The following is a 15,814-nucleotide window of genomic DNA, read 5'->3' as shown; positions in this document are numbered from 1 at the left end:
AATTGTTTCCTGCTTCAGTTTGTAGACTTTATAAGTAACAAAAAAATTCCTTTATTAATTTTGGAGTGCAGTGCAGAAATGCCTGTATTGGTGTATATGTAGTGTGTTTGCCATTAATTAAAAAACAAGCACAAGTTGTGCTTGCAATGATTTTGAAATTGAGGCCATTAAATATTGTGTCCACCAGAGAGCACTGACGATCTTGTCAGCGCAAAGAATGAAAGATGTCGACAGTGATATTAAATAAGTAATTATTGCTGCTCATCAATCTGGGAAGAGTTACAAACACTTTGATGTCCATCCTCCTCCTGTGAGAAAGATGCATAATGATTCGATCTAAGCAGTGGACATCTCAGTAAACTCAGACCGTGCAATCTCAGACTCTACATCAGCCTCAGCGTGTAACATGTTAAACTTCATGACAGTAAAGTTAGAAACAGACTGACCAAGTACAGCTTGTTTGGAAAAGTTGGCAGAAGACCTGCTCACTTTGACAGAACATGCCAGCCCAGCTCCATCTGAACAAACACAAGACTTGGGCAACAACGTCCTCTGAACAGATGAAGCCAAAGTGGAGATATTTTTCCACACGTTGAAAACCAAACGGCATACCAGCACAGAGACCGCCTACAAACTGTCAAGCACGGTGGTGGAGGGGTGATGATTTGGGCTTATTTTGTAGCTACAGGAGCACCTTACATCCACTGATGTGTCGACCATGAACTCCACCAAAGTATACTATAGTAAAACGTGGCCATCTCAGCGACAGCAAAAAAAACGGGTCACGCAGCAGTACAATGATTCCAAGCACAGCAGCAGATTTACAACAGAACGGCTGAAAAAGAAAACAATCAAGGTGTTGCAATGACCAAGTCAAAGTCCAGACCTCAACCTGACTAAACCTTCATGAACTGAAGCAATGTTGTAAAGACGAGTGGATGAAAATGGTTTTACAGAGAAGTACTGATGCTCCTATATACTGCAATAACTCTCAACACTGAGTCCATCTCAAAGAGCTGTCTACAAATGATTGTATCTCCCAATTCCAGTGTTTTCACTAGTTACAGTGCACTTTTATAGTACGGTTATATTTACTACAAGTGGTTGACATAGTAATGTGGTAATGAATACATCGCGTAAAATAATTCATCATGGCTATCGCCATCAGGTTGTTTTAAAAACAACACAACAATGGGAATAAATTACTTAAATCACTTTTATTTTTCCTAGAAAACCAAAAAAAAAAACCCCCAAAACAAAGAAACCGAACACAACAACATAACACCGGTGAATCAGATACATAATGAGACTTGTGTGAAGTTGTGGTGTTCACCTCTTAGGCTTATATGAATCAGACACTAGAGAGGGCTCTATCTGTAACCCATGTGTGACAGCGTGTGTGTGTGCGTCTTTTAATGGTGTAACAGTGTTCTAATGAGGGGAAAGACTTAACTACATGAGACAAAGATTACAACACTTCAACCCTGAGCCTTATTCAACATAAATACTCTACATCAGAACAGAAACAAATATGAGCAGACAAACACTGGAGTGGCCAACATACTGTAGAAAAGAGGTCTGTACTGCGTCTTGGAATGCAGGAAGTTTCCAACCCGTTGACTTGTCGCAGAGGCTTTCAAGGATTAAACGATGCAAGGGCATTATTTTCTATTTGAGTCAGTGTCCACAAGAGCAGTGGTTGTTCCTGTTGCCGGAAATTCACACTGACAGCAGCCTGCGTCTTTCACATGTGTATAGTAAGTCTCGGTGACAGCTATTTATACTGAGAAATTCCAGCAAGGAAAGAAAAGTGTTAGATCCTCCGTTACCCTGTAATGGCTTCAAATCTCATGTCACTCTTGGGAGAACCACGGCGCTGATTTCCGTCATGATCTTTCTGGAACTTGGTCAGACGAGTGGGTAGTGGCAGGAGGGCAAAAAGAAAAAAGTGCTAGTTTCAATACTCCTTCCTTCTCGGGCGTGCACATACATCAAAGAATCCTCTGGGACACAGTCTATCCATAATGCTGGACAGTTTCTCATACTGGGACGTGTGGATTTGTGACAACCGGGTTATGTCATATCCTCCTCTTCTGAGCAGTAATCCCGGCCCTGGATACGACACACGCGCAGAGTATTCAGGTATTAGCCAGATACAACTAGTTTTACAGTTATAACATTTTGTGTAAACCGACATGTATCGTGGTGGGGCAAATGTAAAATGCACAAGGGAAGTAGAAAAAACACCCAAAATCTCACAAACTGTATTTGTGAGATTTTGGGGAGACAATAACATGATGGACCAGCTGTGGAAATGACAGAACCCCTCACTTATATATATGGGAAAATACCAAGGTGCCCACAGCTGGTGGCTCAGAGCTGTAGTGGTAAACACATTCACCTTACATGCAAAGATCGAGAAACACGTCCAGCCTTAGTGGTCGCAAGCTAATGCACTCCTAGGCCGGTCCCAGGGGCATCTGGTAACGTCTGTTCCAAATTAATATGCACATTCATCCAGTGTGGCAACCCCTTGAAATACAAGGGGGGCAGCAGAAAGCACCTCTGTTAGGATGAAATCTGATTTTAAAAAATAAATAAAATCTAATAAAGTGCTTTAAAGTCACACTTTTTTTCTTTTCACCATAAAACATCCAATTACTCTTTAGACATCAAGATGCTTTGACACTACGGTATTTTCAAAATAAAACCACGTAGTTTACATCTTAAGAGTCACTGCTTTTCAAAATAAAAGCTCCCAGTTAGTTATGGGTATTTACCAGCATGCTTTAAGGCAGGGATGTCCAACTCCAAGCCTCAAGGGCCAGTGTCCTGCAGGTTTTAGAAGTGTCCTTGATCCAACACAGCTGATTTAAATGGCTAAATTACCTCCTGAACATGTCTTGAAGTTCTCCAGAGGCCTGGTGATGAACTAATCATGTGATTTAGGTGTGTTGACCCAGGGAGAGATCTAAAACCTGCAGGACACTGGTACTTGAAGCCTGGAGGTGGACACCTCTGCTTTAAGGTATAAAAAATGTGAAAGCCAATGCCTTTTAATTAGTTTTCTTGTTCTAGCTTTCTAGTGTTATGAGTATGAGCTGCTGTCTCCTCTCAGCTTTTTCAGCCAATTAAGTGTTTAGCAACAAGCAACAAAGTTTTGGAGTAACAACAATGCCACTGCAAATTCCCTAGAGTCTGACTCAGTCACCACAAAGTTATGCTTTCAGTCTGCAAAAAAATGACTAATGCACACAACTAATCGGTTCATTTGTGCATGTGTTGACAAGGAGGAATGCTAAATTATTTTGCAGCCCCACCGTGCAAAGATAACGCAGCATTTTGTTGAAATATTTGCAGCAAGGTCTCAGTCAAACATGAATGAAAGGAAATGACTTTTTTCAGCTTAAATGGAGTCAAGCAGCGGAAATTCAGGCACGCACTTAAAGAGGCCTCTTTACATTTTGGAAAATCTTACTGAAGCAGGCGTTTATGACGACTTTCAGCTACACATTAACAGTTATTTTGGTCTCTATGAGTTTTTCCAGCAGCAGGACAGTGGGATAATCTCAAAATAAACCACAGTTCTTTTGCAAAAGAGTGACGTAAATGTTCTCGTATAGGTTTTTAAAGTATTTTTGAGCTCTGTGGCACACAGTGGTATAATATTTCAGGATCTGGCAGCACAGCCAATATCCCTTTAAATAACCACAGTGGGAGAATAGAGTGGACGTGACAGATTGAGATTGTTTTGCAGTATCATTATCTCGTCTGCTGTGTCCTCACTTGCTACAGATTTGCAGCACCAATAGGATTAACTTCCATTATGTTATTTAACCTGTTTTTTTCCTTACAAAGACACAAAAACATAAATAGATCTCCAGTAAAGGTTTGTCATTCTTTACCTTTTCAATTTTTTCATCTAACATCCGGAAGAATTCTTGCTGACTTTCCGAGGAGTGGATGCTCCTGCGAGGAGGGAAGGAGACCAGGTTAGAGGCTGACAGCATGATAGCACAAACAAAACCATTAGTCAGTCACTTACAGAATTTTTCCATTTCCATTTGATCCTGTTTCATCTCCGTGCGGAGCTTTATCAAGGAGAGCACTTACTTCCTGCAGTATCAAACACACAGATAAATGATTGAGGACAGTGAACAACACCATCAAATGCTCACCTCTGCTCTTTTATAAAGAAGCCTGAAAAACACAGAAATGCAAAACTAAATCATTTTTGAATTATGGAGATCCCAATGTGCTAAAATGTAAAAATGACTGACTCAACAATGAAATTATTATGCACTTAAAAGCAATAGAAGGAAACTGAAAATAAATGTTTGCTTTTGTTTTTGTTTGCATTTTTATTAATTTTATGCTATTGCTTTCAGATTTGTAACTTTCCTTTACCTACTATGGTAGCCCTGAAAGGTCAAACGCATTGACACTTAAGAAAACACCAGCAAACAGAATAAAGCGCCACCAATAACTAAATAAATATATTTCAATCCCCCAAAACATACCAGAAGTGTTCACCACTTCCACAGCTGGTCCATCTGTTCCCAGAAATACTTCCATTTTTTGTGATTTTTATCACTTGTTTAGCTTTTGCTGCAGTTTTGCTATTTCCATTGTGTTTTGTGTGCTTTGGAAGCATTTTTCTATTTGCAGATGTTTTCTTAAGTTGCTGTGCGCTTGACCTATGAGGGCCACTGTATTATACCTATTTATATATGCAGTTTTTCCTCTGTTGGCTAGATACAGTATCTCAGTTCTTGTGATCATCTGAGTGGTTAGTGTTGTGGGAACAAAGGATGACTGTAAAACTGGGTGAAAGGTTAACAAAGTGACACGTAGCCTTGTCATTTACATTATGGAGCAAAAATGCATAAAGAAAAACAGAAATAAATGTATTTTAGGAAAGCGAAAGAAAATGAAAAGGGCTACATAACTCAGAAATAAATGCATTTAAAATCATAAAAAGAATGGGAGTAATAAGGAAGTTAACATAAAAAGATAAATAGGGAGATTACTACAAAGGCAGAAGTAAATTTAAATTAAAATATCAGCTCATTCAGTTTAATGTTGATTTTCATTTATTTATTTTGTATTAAGAAATTTTCATAATGTCCATATCGCCTGTCAAATAATGAAAAAATGTAACAAAAAACACTTTCTATCCAAAAGTATCACTTTTATATAATCGGTGCCAAGTATATATGGAAGCTCCTCTGTCCTCCTGCATTATTGGGTTACAGTAGTTCCTCATTAACATGCAAATCGATGCTGCACGGTGCTCTAAAGCCTCAGCTGAGTTCGTGTGATCCTGAGGTTCGCGTCACAACTTACCCCGAACAAACTGACTGTGTTTTTACAAGCCGCCATTAAATACTCCACTAAAGACAAAATAAAAAACACAGAGGACAAAAGAAAAACCACGCACCGTGCTTTCCTGGCCGTCCTCTCCCGCCTCTTCTCCGCTGATGTACTTGACTTTCTCCACTCCTTTCATCTTGTACTCATCTGTGACAGAGTGGGAGACAGAGGAGCACATCTCTGATTAATACGCGACAGCAGCAGCAGACAGCAGGCACGCAGAGGATGACCCACTCATGGCCGCTCCGATCACCACAATCCTCCGAGGTTAATAGTTCTCACAGTTCAGTACTTGGTAAAGTAATTATGTGGTTGAATTCTCACACTCTAGACTAAATCCTCTTTTAACAATGGCTGGCAAGCTGCAAACACACGAGCTGTTAGCCTGATTCTCCTCTCCATTTTCTGCCTCACACATGAGCAGTCCCCCTCTTCTCAACCTCTCCCACGCTGCACATTTGGAAAAGAAGAAATGAAAATATAGATATGGCACATAGACTGTTACTGTTCATCTATAGAAGCAATCACATTAATTCAGATGTAAGACGATAACCTGCGTGTTACAGGTTTCATACAGCTACCTGACTACAGGTTTGACTAACTTCTTTATTTAAATTTTTTAATTTAGACTGTTACAAAAACAGATGTGACATGTTTTGTACCTTTACTTATATATACCTTAATATAACCAATACACCTTTTATTAGGAAAAGCTGTACACCTGCTTCTTGATGTAATTACCCAATCAGCCGGATCGTGTGGCTGCAGTGTAATACATTAGCTCGTGCTGATGCAGATCACTTCACTTATTTCACAAACGCTGTATTTTTGTAAGTGCCAGATGGACTGGCTTGTATTTCTGAAACGGCTGATCTTCGAGGATTTTCAACACAAGTCTTTGTTTACCCAGCATGCTTTGGAAAATTAAAAACCCATCCAATGAGCAGCTGTCCTGCACTGCGCATCCTCCATGCGCTCCAGCTTTTAATCACTCTCCATTGATGAGAGTGATTAAAGGACAATGGCCAGACTGTGATTGAATGGCTACAGAATCTCAGATAACCAATATTTACTGTGAAAACTGCAGCAGGCACAGACACCATTACAGCTCTGTTTAATCTTGATTTCTGCTGAGTCTTCAGATTGGAGGGTCACAATTTGGTGTCAACAGCATGAATCAGTGGACCAGGCCTGCCTTGTGTAAAGGCTGCTGCTGGTGGGGTAATGAAGTGGAGAATGTTTTCTTGGCGTATTTTGAGCTCCTTAAAAACCCACTCAGCCATAGTTTGGATGCCACAGCCTATCCGGGTATTGTTGCTGGCCACGTTTGCAGTGCTATAACGGGGGGGGGGGGGATTCAGCAGGAGCGATGTGATGTAATCATGTCTACATGGACGAGGAGCTCAGACGAGACCTCCTGTGGAACCCAGGTCAACAAAAACTGTTATTGAGGCGCATTTACATGCAAGTGATGTAGATGCCTCTGTGACTGATTTTAACTGTGGCGTTCCTCAGGGCTCGGTCCTTAGCCCACGTCTTTTTTTAAAGGAACGCGCTTCCTCTCAGCCTGATCGTTCACAGTGACAGAGTCATTAACTCTGATATGCAAATGACACACAGGTCTATGTCTTCCTGCTGTACAATAACCCATCAGACTTAAAAATCTATTCATCTGCATTAATTATATCATATACTAGTTGTCTATGTTCTTTTTAAAGCTAACAATGGCAGCTTTGATGTGAAAAAAATCTGCTACCTACACATGCATTTGTTTTCTTGCATTAATTATTACAAGGCTCTTTACAGTGCCATCATTTAGCGCTCACTTCACTGACTCCAGATGAGGCAGAACGGTGTTGCTCAGATCGTAACAGGAAGCAAGAAATGGGAACACGTCACTCTGGAGCTGGGCTGCCTTTTCAAAGTCATACTGACTTTAAAATTTTACTTATAACTTTTAAAGCTTTAAATGGCTTTGCTCCAAAGTACATCAGAAACATATTAACCACTTATGTGCCTGAGTGTTTACTTAGATCGGTGAATGCGGCTCTGCTGGTTATTCCAAGGCCTCAACTAATAAATAAAGAACAGAGGGCTGCTGCCAAGTGTGGAACAGTCTGCTGTCTGAGATGAGAATGGAAATGTCTTAATTTGCTTTAAAACCTCTTAAAATGTTTTAATTGAAAATGTTTAATAAATGTTGTTAGCCCCCTCTAGTATGTTCATATTGGCCTTGCCTTTTTATTTCATGTTTTTAACTAGTTCTCTGATTTTGTTTTAAACTTTTTATTTGAAGCACCTTGTGACATTGTTATATAAATGTGTTGTTGTTGTTGTTGTTAAGTTATTGTTACATTATTATTGTACCAAACTGCTGTTTGTCAGTGCCACATACTAAAGTTCAGAACACATTACAATACAAACACAAGACTCCCAGTCAGGTAAACATCCTGAATCTCAGAAAATGTGGCAAAGCTTCCTCATGCTTGCTGTGTAAATAAAGGATAAACTTAAAGGTAGTTCATCTTTATTTCTTTTAAGCATTTCATTTAAAAAAATTGTTACTATAATAACCCTTAATAGCATGTATTTTTCACATTTTACAGATCTGTTAGTAAAATGTTGTGGCACATTCGCTGACAGTCTTATTATTATTCCTAACAGACCTAAAGTCATCTTAGAAATTACAGTATTTTCAGAAAGTACCTGAACAGGTATGTGAGAAATATGAATGTAAAGGTAATTTTTGCATAGACAGACTCACCAGACAGGAGGTCTCCGTTGCTGTAGGCTTTATTTTGCTCCTCCTCACCGTTGGGCACGGCAGACACCTGCTTGGCCGAAGTGCAGCCCATCTCCTTCTTCTCCTCAGCTGCTCTTTACCTCAGCCCCGAGCATGACAGGCACACCTGGGGTAGCGGAGGACAGTTATGAGGAAGTGACGACCCATACTTAGATAAGGCGAAGGGATCACACAGGAGGGGGGAAACTGAAGATTTTGTCTCTGGGGATCACGATCAGTGCACGGGAAAGAAATGCAAACTAGCCTTAATGTCCCCGAACTCCAGCCATGAGAATCACTGTTTCCATAATCAATTAGTCATGAAGCGCCCCACCCTAGAATTAAAACACGCGGGCATCTTCAACTATTCTACCAGAGACAGTATAATGGATGGTTTCTCCTGGTTATGAATCACGCACACGTCGCTCTGGCAGCCACAGCGTGCGCACGGCGGTGCCAGCTGCACCGCAACAATAAGGCCATTCAGGGTGTTGGGATGCCACTGTGCCAAGCCGCCGGGTCATTTTTATTAGCGAATGGGGGCTTTCTGTGGCGCTCAGAGGATTAAAGCGACTGCGCACAAATGTTCCCATCCTCACCGTTACACCGGGCTATAGGAGCCACAGAAATATGGCTAACAGTCTGTTACACCTAATCACTTGATCGCACGCTAAGTGCTTTGCATTAGGCTCTGGAAAATACAAAGTGCTTCATCCCCTTATGTTATGAATGATCCTGCGGGGTCCAGCTGTAGGGGACTCAGCTGTTCCCGCACCCTAAACAAGCCTTCTTACGACTGGCTTTAATTTGCACATTTACACAGATAAAAATAAATAAATAAATAAATAAATACAATAAAAAAAATTAAAAAGCGACATCTCCTCGCGACACATTTAGTTGTAGACAAGCAAATAGAGAAGAACTGCTTTTAAAGCCGCAGAATAGCCACAATCTTCTCATCCAGGGGACTTATACAAATAGGGGGGGGGGGGGGGGGGGACCTACGATTCCACGGCCAACAGGAAAACGACCTCAGACAGATAAAATAAAAATAAAGCAAAAAATGAGATTGTAAGTGCTGCGCTCTCGGAGCTAGATTACCTCTCTGGTGTGTCCATGCTTCTCTGTTTTGTTTTGTTTTAGTTCAGGGAGACTTCAGTCTAGACGGAGAAGCCAGCCAGACCGCATCTGCATGTCTGAGCCCAGCACACACGGGCATCAGCAGTGGAGGTGCAGGCGCTCCGTCTGCCAGCTGTCTACTGCACGCGCTGCTGGAGCTCGTGACCCCATACCCGCTCAGAGTGACCCAACAGCGCCTGCTCGGCAGGGGATACACCGGCGACTCAAAACACGGCTCATGCGGGCTTGTTTTTCAGGGGAAATACACACAAAGAAACCCAGTTAGCGTCCCAGGAACCACAGCATACCTCTACGCGACTGAAAAATGACGACTCCGGGTAGGGCGGTCTTGTGAATGTTGCCGGTTGCCAGTCGGACCTATTTCGCGGGCGCACCGTAAGCTTCCGTCCAACGCATTTAGCGTTTATCCTGCGTTATCGAACAGGCAAAAAAGACGTACAAAGTTATAAAGTTGACTCTCTCCAGTTGACAGCAGATCCCCGACCTCAAACACCATGATTTTACTGACAATGGTTGCTCGTGTGGCAGACGGACTTCCGCTCGCTGCGTCTGTACAGGAGGATGAACAGGTATGAATGAAAGCTGAGCCCCTCGTATGGAGATACCTGCACATCAAACTGTTCTTTAAACAATAATAGTGTGCTTTTTTTTACACGCTTGGTGCTCTAGAAGATAATGTCGCGATTTTATTTCAGCTTTAGCTAAAGTTGTAATTATTGAGGAACACTGAGTGTATCGTATTTTATACAAACAACTGAAAGTTGAGTTGAACATAAGAGCAGTTTGTTCTGGTCCCAGTCGACAGAAAAATGTCTACAAAGTGCTAATGTCATGTCTTTTTAAATTTAACTGTGAAACCTGTTAGTTTAGATTTTAATGTGGTGGACTATTCTGTATGCAACTGTGGGGATCTGAACTTTAAAGTGATACTTTATTTAATAGCTGTATTTAAAAACCGAACATCAAATGCAGGAGGAAAAAAAGTGATTTAAGTAACTTTTAACGTGGCGTGGGAGTGCCAGACGGGGTGGTCTGAGGATTTTAAAAACCTGCTGATCTACTGAGATTTCTCCACACAACTATCTCTAGGTTTTAAAACAAGAAATTAAAAGAGAAACATAAAATATCCAGTGACTGTTAGAATGTCCAGACTGGTTCAAGCTGACGGTAAGGCAACAGTATAATTAATACAATCATGTTATGCAGAAGAGCGTCCCTGAACGTGCAACACGTCAAACTTTGAAGCAAAAAGGTTACAGCAGCAGAAGACCCCACTGGGTACCACTCCTGTCAGCCAAAAACAGCAAACCAAAGCAACAATATAAGATGGCATGGATTACGCAGTATAAAGTGCACAAATGCAAACTCTTTCTGTCTTTAGCGTGCTTTACTTAAGGAGAAAACGAAATCTCCACTCTATGGCAATAGACAACTTATGAACATTGGTGAAGCTGCAATACTGTGAACAAACATTCAGCAAGTTGTTGAATGTTTGGACGTGAGCACGTGTGAACATTGACTACAGCGACAGAACAGGACAATAACTAAATTCCTACATTCTCATGGATCCACATAAGTAATAGGGAGGAAAGGGACAAGGTCCAAACAGTAATTGAATATCCCTGAACTGTGAACCTGAATTGAGTCCCCTGATTACTGCAGAGAGCAGGCCGCATCACCAGTGGTTGTTAGGTTTAATTCTCTGTATCCAGCTACAGGCTTTTCTGTGGATGTGATTCTGTAATGAAACTACAGATCAATGAATGACCTTTTGAACATATTGTTTACACTGTGTGGGTAATATGCAATGACCAAACGACTAAAGTAATTAAATATGAATAAGAATGAGCTTAAGTCTGTTTTTATCTGTCTTTGTCAGTCAGAAAGAGATCTCCAGCAGTACCAGAGCCAGGCCAAGCAGCTGTGCCGTAAACTGGACGCTCAGAGTCCAGAACGCTGCACCCTCGAGGCTGGGGACATGAACTTTCAGTAAGATCACTCAGCATAGAACATTTTGTAGATAATTTTGGTGAGCTTTAACTTGAATCACAAAGGTCATAAAATCATTAATGGTTTGGCCTCATTTTCAGCCTTTTAATATCCCAGGGTGTGTGCTACCTGTCCCTCTGCGAGGCTTCTTTTCCCAGAAAGATGGCTTTTGCATACCTCGAAGACCTCAGCAATGAGTTTTATGACCAGTATGGAAGGAGAATACCCACAGTAACCAGGCCCTACTCTTTCATAGAGTTTGGTGAGACTGGTGTTAAAAATCCTTTAATACAGTACATTTGAAAAGTATTCACAGCTCTTTACTTGTTCCACATTTTTTCATGTTACAGCCTTATTCCAGAATAGATTAACTTTATTTTTCACCCCAGAATTCTTTACACAATACCCCACAATGGCAAAGTGAAAAAAATCTGCAACAGAAATTTAAAGCAGCGACAATCTGTAGCGATGGTATTGGCCAGGTGATGCTTAGACATGATGCTTGGCATTCAGGCCAAAGAGTTCAATGTTTGTTTCACCAAACCAGAGAATTATGTTTCTCAAGGTTTGAAAGTCCTTCAGGTGCATTTTGGCAAACTCCAGGTGGGCTGTCATGTGCCTTTTACTGAGTGGCTTCCCTCTGGTCACTCTACCAATCTGTCCTGATTTCTGGAGTGCTGCAGAAATGGTTGTCCTTCTGGAAGATTCCCCCCTCCCCACAGAGCAATGCTGGAGCTTTGTCTATCTGTTTTTCTGCACCCTTCACAAGATCTGTACCTCGACACAATCCTGTCTTGGAGGTCTACAGACAACTCCTTGGAGTTGGGCATGGCTTGGTTTGTGTTCTTGCATGCACTGTCAAGTGTGGGACCTTATATAGAAAGATGTGTGCTTTTCCAAATCATATCCAATGACCTGACTTTACCACAGGTGAACTCCAATCAAGGTGTACAAACATCTAACAGATGGTCAGTGGAAACAGGATGCGCCTGAGCTCAAAATTGGGAGTCATTGCAAAGCCTGCAAATATTTACGTGTGTTATTTTTAGATTGTTTTATTTGTTACAAATTTTCAGGACTTTCAATCTTTTTTCACTTTGCTATTATGTCATTTTGAGGTGAAAATGAATTTAATCTATTTTGGAATAAGGCTGTAATGTGACAAAATTTAGAATAAGGGAAGTGCTGTGAATACTTTCTGGATGCATCGCAAACAAATAAGTGACACTACTCACTTTCTACAAAAAGAAAGAAAATTTTTATAGTATCCTACATGTTGTTCCAGACACCTACATCCAGAAAGTTAAGAAGTCATATGTGGACAGCAGAGCTCGGAGGACCTTGAGCAGTGTTAACACAGAGCTGCAGGACATCCAGAGAATTATGGTTGGAAATATTGAGGAGGTCCTGCAGAGAGGAGAAGCTCTTTCTGGTAAGTACTAAAAAAGAACTGGATGATATTCAGAAAATAATGGTGGCAAATATTGATGAAGTCCTGCAGACACTCTCTCTGTGGTAAGTGTAGCCAGTGTTGGTAACACATGCCATCAAATGGGAGATTCTGATCAAAATTACCAATCAGAACAAAATTAATGTTTCCTTCATCCTATTTGTTTCTCAGCTATCTGCACAAAAGCCAGCAATCTCTCCAACATGGCAGAAAAGTACCACAAGGATGCCAAATATCTCAACACTCGCTCCACCTATGCTAAGTTTGCGGCTGTGGCAGTGTTGTTTGTCACGCTCATCTTCTACGTGCGTTTCTGGTGGCTCTGATGTACGTCCAGACAAGGATTTCGACACGAAGCTGGAGTTTCTCCTCGAAGAGCACTTAAACTCATGTTACAGTCTGTTATTACCAGGGTGCCTTGAAACAGTCTTAAAGACTGTTTCAGTCTTACGGACCTGTGTTGAATGTAGACGTTCTTTCTGTGATTTACTCAGTCGTGGGTTATACAATAGAAGCTGAGCTGTAAGTCTTTATTGGGATGTTTAATGGGCTTTTGTGTGATAGAAAGGCTTTTATATATAGTAAATGTGCATACTGGAAACATTAAAGGGGACCCATCAGGCTCATTTATGGTTTCATATTTATAGCTTCAGAGCAGTTTTGCGTGAGTCAAAGATCAAATGAAGCTTCTTGATCTTACGCTGGGCCTCAATTAAATTTCATGCAAGCTTCACCTTTTTTAGCTGACTTTTTTCTCATTGGCTGCTGCTCATTAGCAGGTGAGTCTGTGCTCACAGGCAGAGCTGTGTGCCCGAGGTGACCAGATTAGAGATCTGCACTGTTATATATACAAGAGAAAACAAGCATGACAGGTCACCTTTAAGAGCAGAAAGAGTTCGTGTTTCTACACACTGATGTTGGAGATTCTGTTAGCGTGTTAGCACTGATGAGAATCCATGTAAGCATGTGCAGGGGTTTGAGTCTTAAAACTGTGATCAAATGTGAATGTTTGTTTACAAAGTTTACACAAGCGTGAGAAAGTGTTATTAAAAATGTTAAATATTTATCAAGAAATCAATCTGCTTGACTTTTCTTTATATGACACAATTTATGTGAAAATCTTCAAGGCTTCAGTGCTGACGTGAAGTGAATAACACTGATTATCTCTTCATCGTGGCAGCTGTTAGTGGGTGGGGATATATTAGGGAGCTAGTGAACATTTTGTCCTCAAAGCTGGAAAAATGAGCAGGTGTGAGGTGTTCTCGGTCTGCAGTGGTTAGTATCTATCAAAAGTGATCCAAGGAAGGACCGGTGGTGAACCAGCGACAGGGTTACTGATGCACTTGTGGTCCAATCCAACAGATATGCTACTGTAGCTCAAATTACCCAAAAAGTTCATGCTGGTCCTGATAGAACCGTGTCTGAATACAAGGAGCATCACTTACCAGGGAACACCTGGCAGCATGATGCACAATGGGAGGAAGGCAAGCTGGTGGAGGCAGTGTGATGCTTTGGGCAATGCTCTGCTGGGAAACCTGTCATTCATGTGGATGTCACTTTGACACGTACTACCTTCTTAAGTAGAAGACCATGTGCACCCTTCATGTAAACAGCATTCCTTGATGGCTATGGCCTCTTTCAGTAGGATGATGCGCCCTGCCACAAAGCAGGAATTTGAGAAGCACAACAGTGAGTTTGACGTGTTGATTTGGCCTCCAAATTACCCAGATATCAATCCAACTGTGTCAGCCAGTGTGGTTGTGTTGGTCACTCTCATACGAACAACACGCCCGTGGTGATACTACGATCAGTTCGGGCAGGTTGTTCCATCTTCTTCACTCCCAATTCTGGAGGTAGTCTGATAAAATCCAGCTGTGCTTTTGTGATTAATTGTTGTGGTTGATTGATTTCTCTCTCCTCTGTTTAATTTTAAACAAGTTTTTGACAGATTCATAAACTGTACTTTCTTATTTTTAGGTCAGGTCATCTAATAAATTTCTTCAGAACTGTAAAGACTTTAACTGCTATTTCAATTGATCACATACAAGTTTGCAACTTGGTTTAAACAATTAACAAATTTCTAAAGTATTTGTGCTTTCTTGTTTTTAGTACAGAGCGTCTAATAAATTTGTTAATCCCTCTTTAGACAAACCAAGCAGCTCGTGTTTACACAAACTCAGAGCAAACAAGAAAAACAGAAAAAGCGAGTCGGACCAGCGAGGCTGAGCTGCTTTTTATGATTACTTTTATGAAAATCACTGAGCTCTGACTGTAAATGAAGAAAGACAACAAAGACTCTGTTCATTTTTAAACTGTATATAAAAGATATACAGCCAGCCACTGTGGCATCACCCTCTGGTTTCCTGTTCTTTAATTAGACTAAGTTGTAAGTTTGTGCCAACATAATATTAAGGCCTCGTTAATCGGTTGTAGAGACGTTTAAATATCCTCTTTTTATTGCAGAAAATGTTTTTGATTAATATGCTTCATTAATTTGTTTGAATTTATAAATAGTCTCATCTACTGTTTATTTGCCTGCTGTGATAGCAACGTTGGTCTTTCACCTTCTGAGTCTGTATGTGTGCCAAAGTACTTAAAACGTCCTGATATACTTCCTGTTGCAGTAGCAGGATGTCATTAGTTATGAGTACTTTGGTATGTGTTTACAGTACTGTGCAAAACTCTCGAGACATTCCTCATTTGTATTTATTTTGCTTCCAAGGAACCAACTTTAAATTATATCTTTAGGCACTTTGTTACAGCTTCCTGTTGCAAAAAAATATAATGAATAAATGAATCAGTGAAAAATATCAAAGATTGTCAAGACTGACAAACATAAAATAGTATTTTTGCACCAACAAGGTGATTCCTAAAGAGCAATTAGTTAGAAACTTGGCCTCAGCATGGTGTACTGTGTGTTCTTAAGAAATGTGAGGAAACTGTAGATAGAGAGATAGAATTTAAACAATAAAAACTAACAATAATAACTGGTGCACAGTGTAACTTTTTTCTCTTCTCCGCTGCTGGGTGATGGACCACCATCGGTACAGGTGATAAACCAGTTGTATCACATACTTTGC

General features: G+C 40.7%; 2 protein-coding genes across 3 annotated transcripts; one reads left to right on the top strand and one right to left on the bottom strand.

The window, feature by feature from the left end:
- Positions 1–1,198: 1,198 nt before the first annotated feature.
- LOC113010671 (uncharacterized protein C1orf21 homolog) lies at positions 1,199–9,631 on the bottom strand. Of its 2 annotated transcripts, none has more exons than XM_026149853.2 (6): positions 9,257–9,631; positions 8,138–8,282; positions 5,441–5,520; positions 4,046–4,116; positions 3,906–3,969; positions 1,199–2,112 (listed from the first exon to the last, which is right to left on the bottom strand). In XM_026149853.2, the coding sequence occupies exons 2-6, from the start codon at positions 8,226–8,228 to the stop codon at positions 2,074–2,076; spliced, it is 345 nt and encodes a 114-aa protein (XP_026005638.1). In that variant the 5' UTR covers positions 8,229–8,282; positions 9,257–9,631; the 3' UTR covers positions 1,199–2,073. The 2 variants fall into 2 exon arrangements, with proteins under 2 accessions (XP_026005638.1, XP_080148329.1); XM_080292203.1 differs by lacking the exon at positions 1,199–2,112 and adding an exon at positions 2,318–2,532 and having other exon boundaries at positions 9,257–9,604.
- LOC113010654 (vesicle-trafficking protein SEC22b-like) lies at positions 9,559–13,808 on the top strand. The gene is made up of 6 exons (XM_080292202.1): positions 9,559–9,670; positions 9,761–9,864; positions 11,175–11,284; positions 11,386–11,546; positions 12,570–12,716; positions 12,906–13,808. Exons 2-6 carry the CDS (start codon positions 9,790–9,792, stop codon positions 13,058–13,060), a joined length of 648 nt encoding a protein of 215 aa, XP_080148328.1. The 5' UTR covers positions 9,559–9,670; positions 9,761–9,789; the 3' UTR covers positions 13,061–13,808.
- Positions 13,809–15,814: the final 2,006 nt, after the last annotated feature.

The sequence above is a fragment of the Astatotilapia calliptera genome, chromosome 18, assembly GCF_964374335.1.
Source record: "Astatotilapia calliptera chromosome 18, fAstCal68.1, whole genome shotgun sequence".
NCBI classification, from domain to species: domain Eukaryota; kingdom Metazoa; phylum Chordata; class Actinopteri; order Cichliformes; family Cichlidae; genus Astatotilapia; species Astatotilapia calliptera.
The sequence above is the reverse complement of the archived record's forward strand: the minus strand, read 5'-3'. Positions and strand labels throughout refer to the sequence as shown.

Excerpts from the sequence above, each read along its gene's own strand:
- LOC113010671 (XM_080292203.1), bottom strand. The coding sequence starts at position 8,228 with ATGGGCTGCACTTCGGCCAAGCAGGTGTCTGCCGTGCCCAACGGTGAG. Across the intron at positions 5,521-8,137 it reads CAACGGAGACCTCCTGTCTG|ATGAGTACAAGATGAAAGGA; the intron begins GTGAGTCTGTCT and ends ACTCTGTCACAG. Across the intron at positions 4,117-5,440 it reads AGGACGGCCAGGAAAGCACG|GAAGTAAGTGCTCTCCTTGA; the intron begins GTGCGTGGTTTT and ends TTGATACTGCAG.
- LOC113010654 (XM_080292202.1), top strand. The coding sequence starts at position 9,790 with ATGATTTTACTGACAATGGTTGCTCGTGTGGCAGACGGACTTCCGCTC. Across the intron at positions 9,865-11,174 it reads CTGTACAGGAGGATGAACAG|TCAGAAAGAGATCTCCAGCA; the intron begins GTATGAATGAAA and ends TGTCTTTGTCAG. Across the intron at positions 11,547-12,569 it reads CTACTCTTTCATAGAGTTTG|ACACCTACATCCAGAAAGTT; the intron begins GTGAGACTGGTG and ends ATGTTGTTCCAG.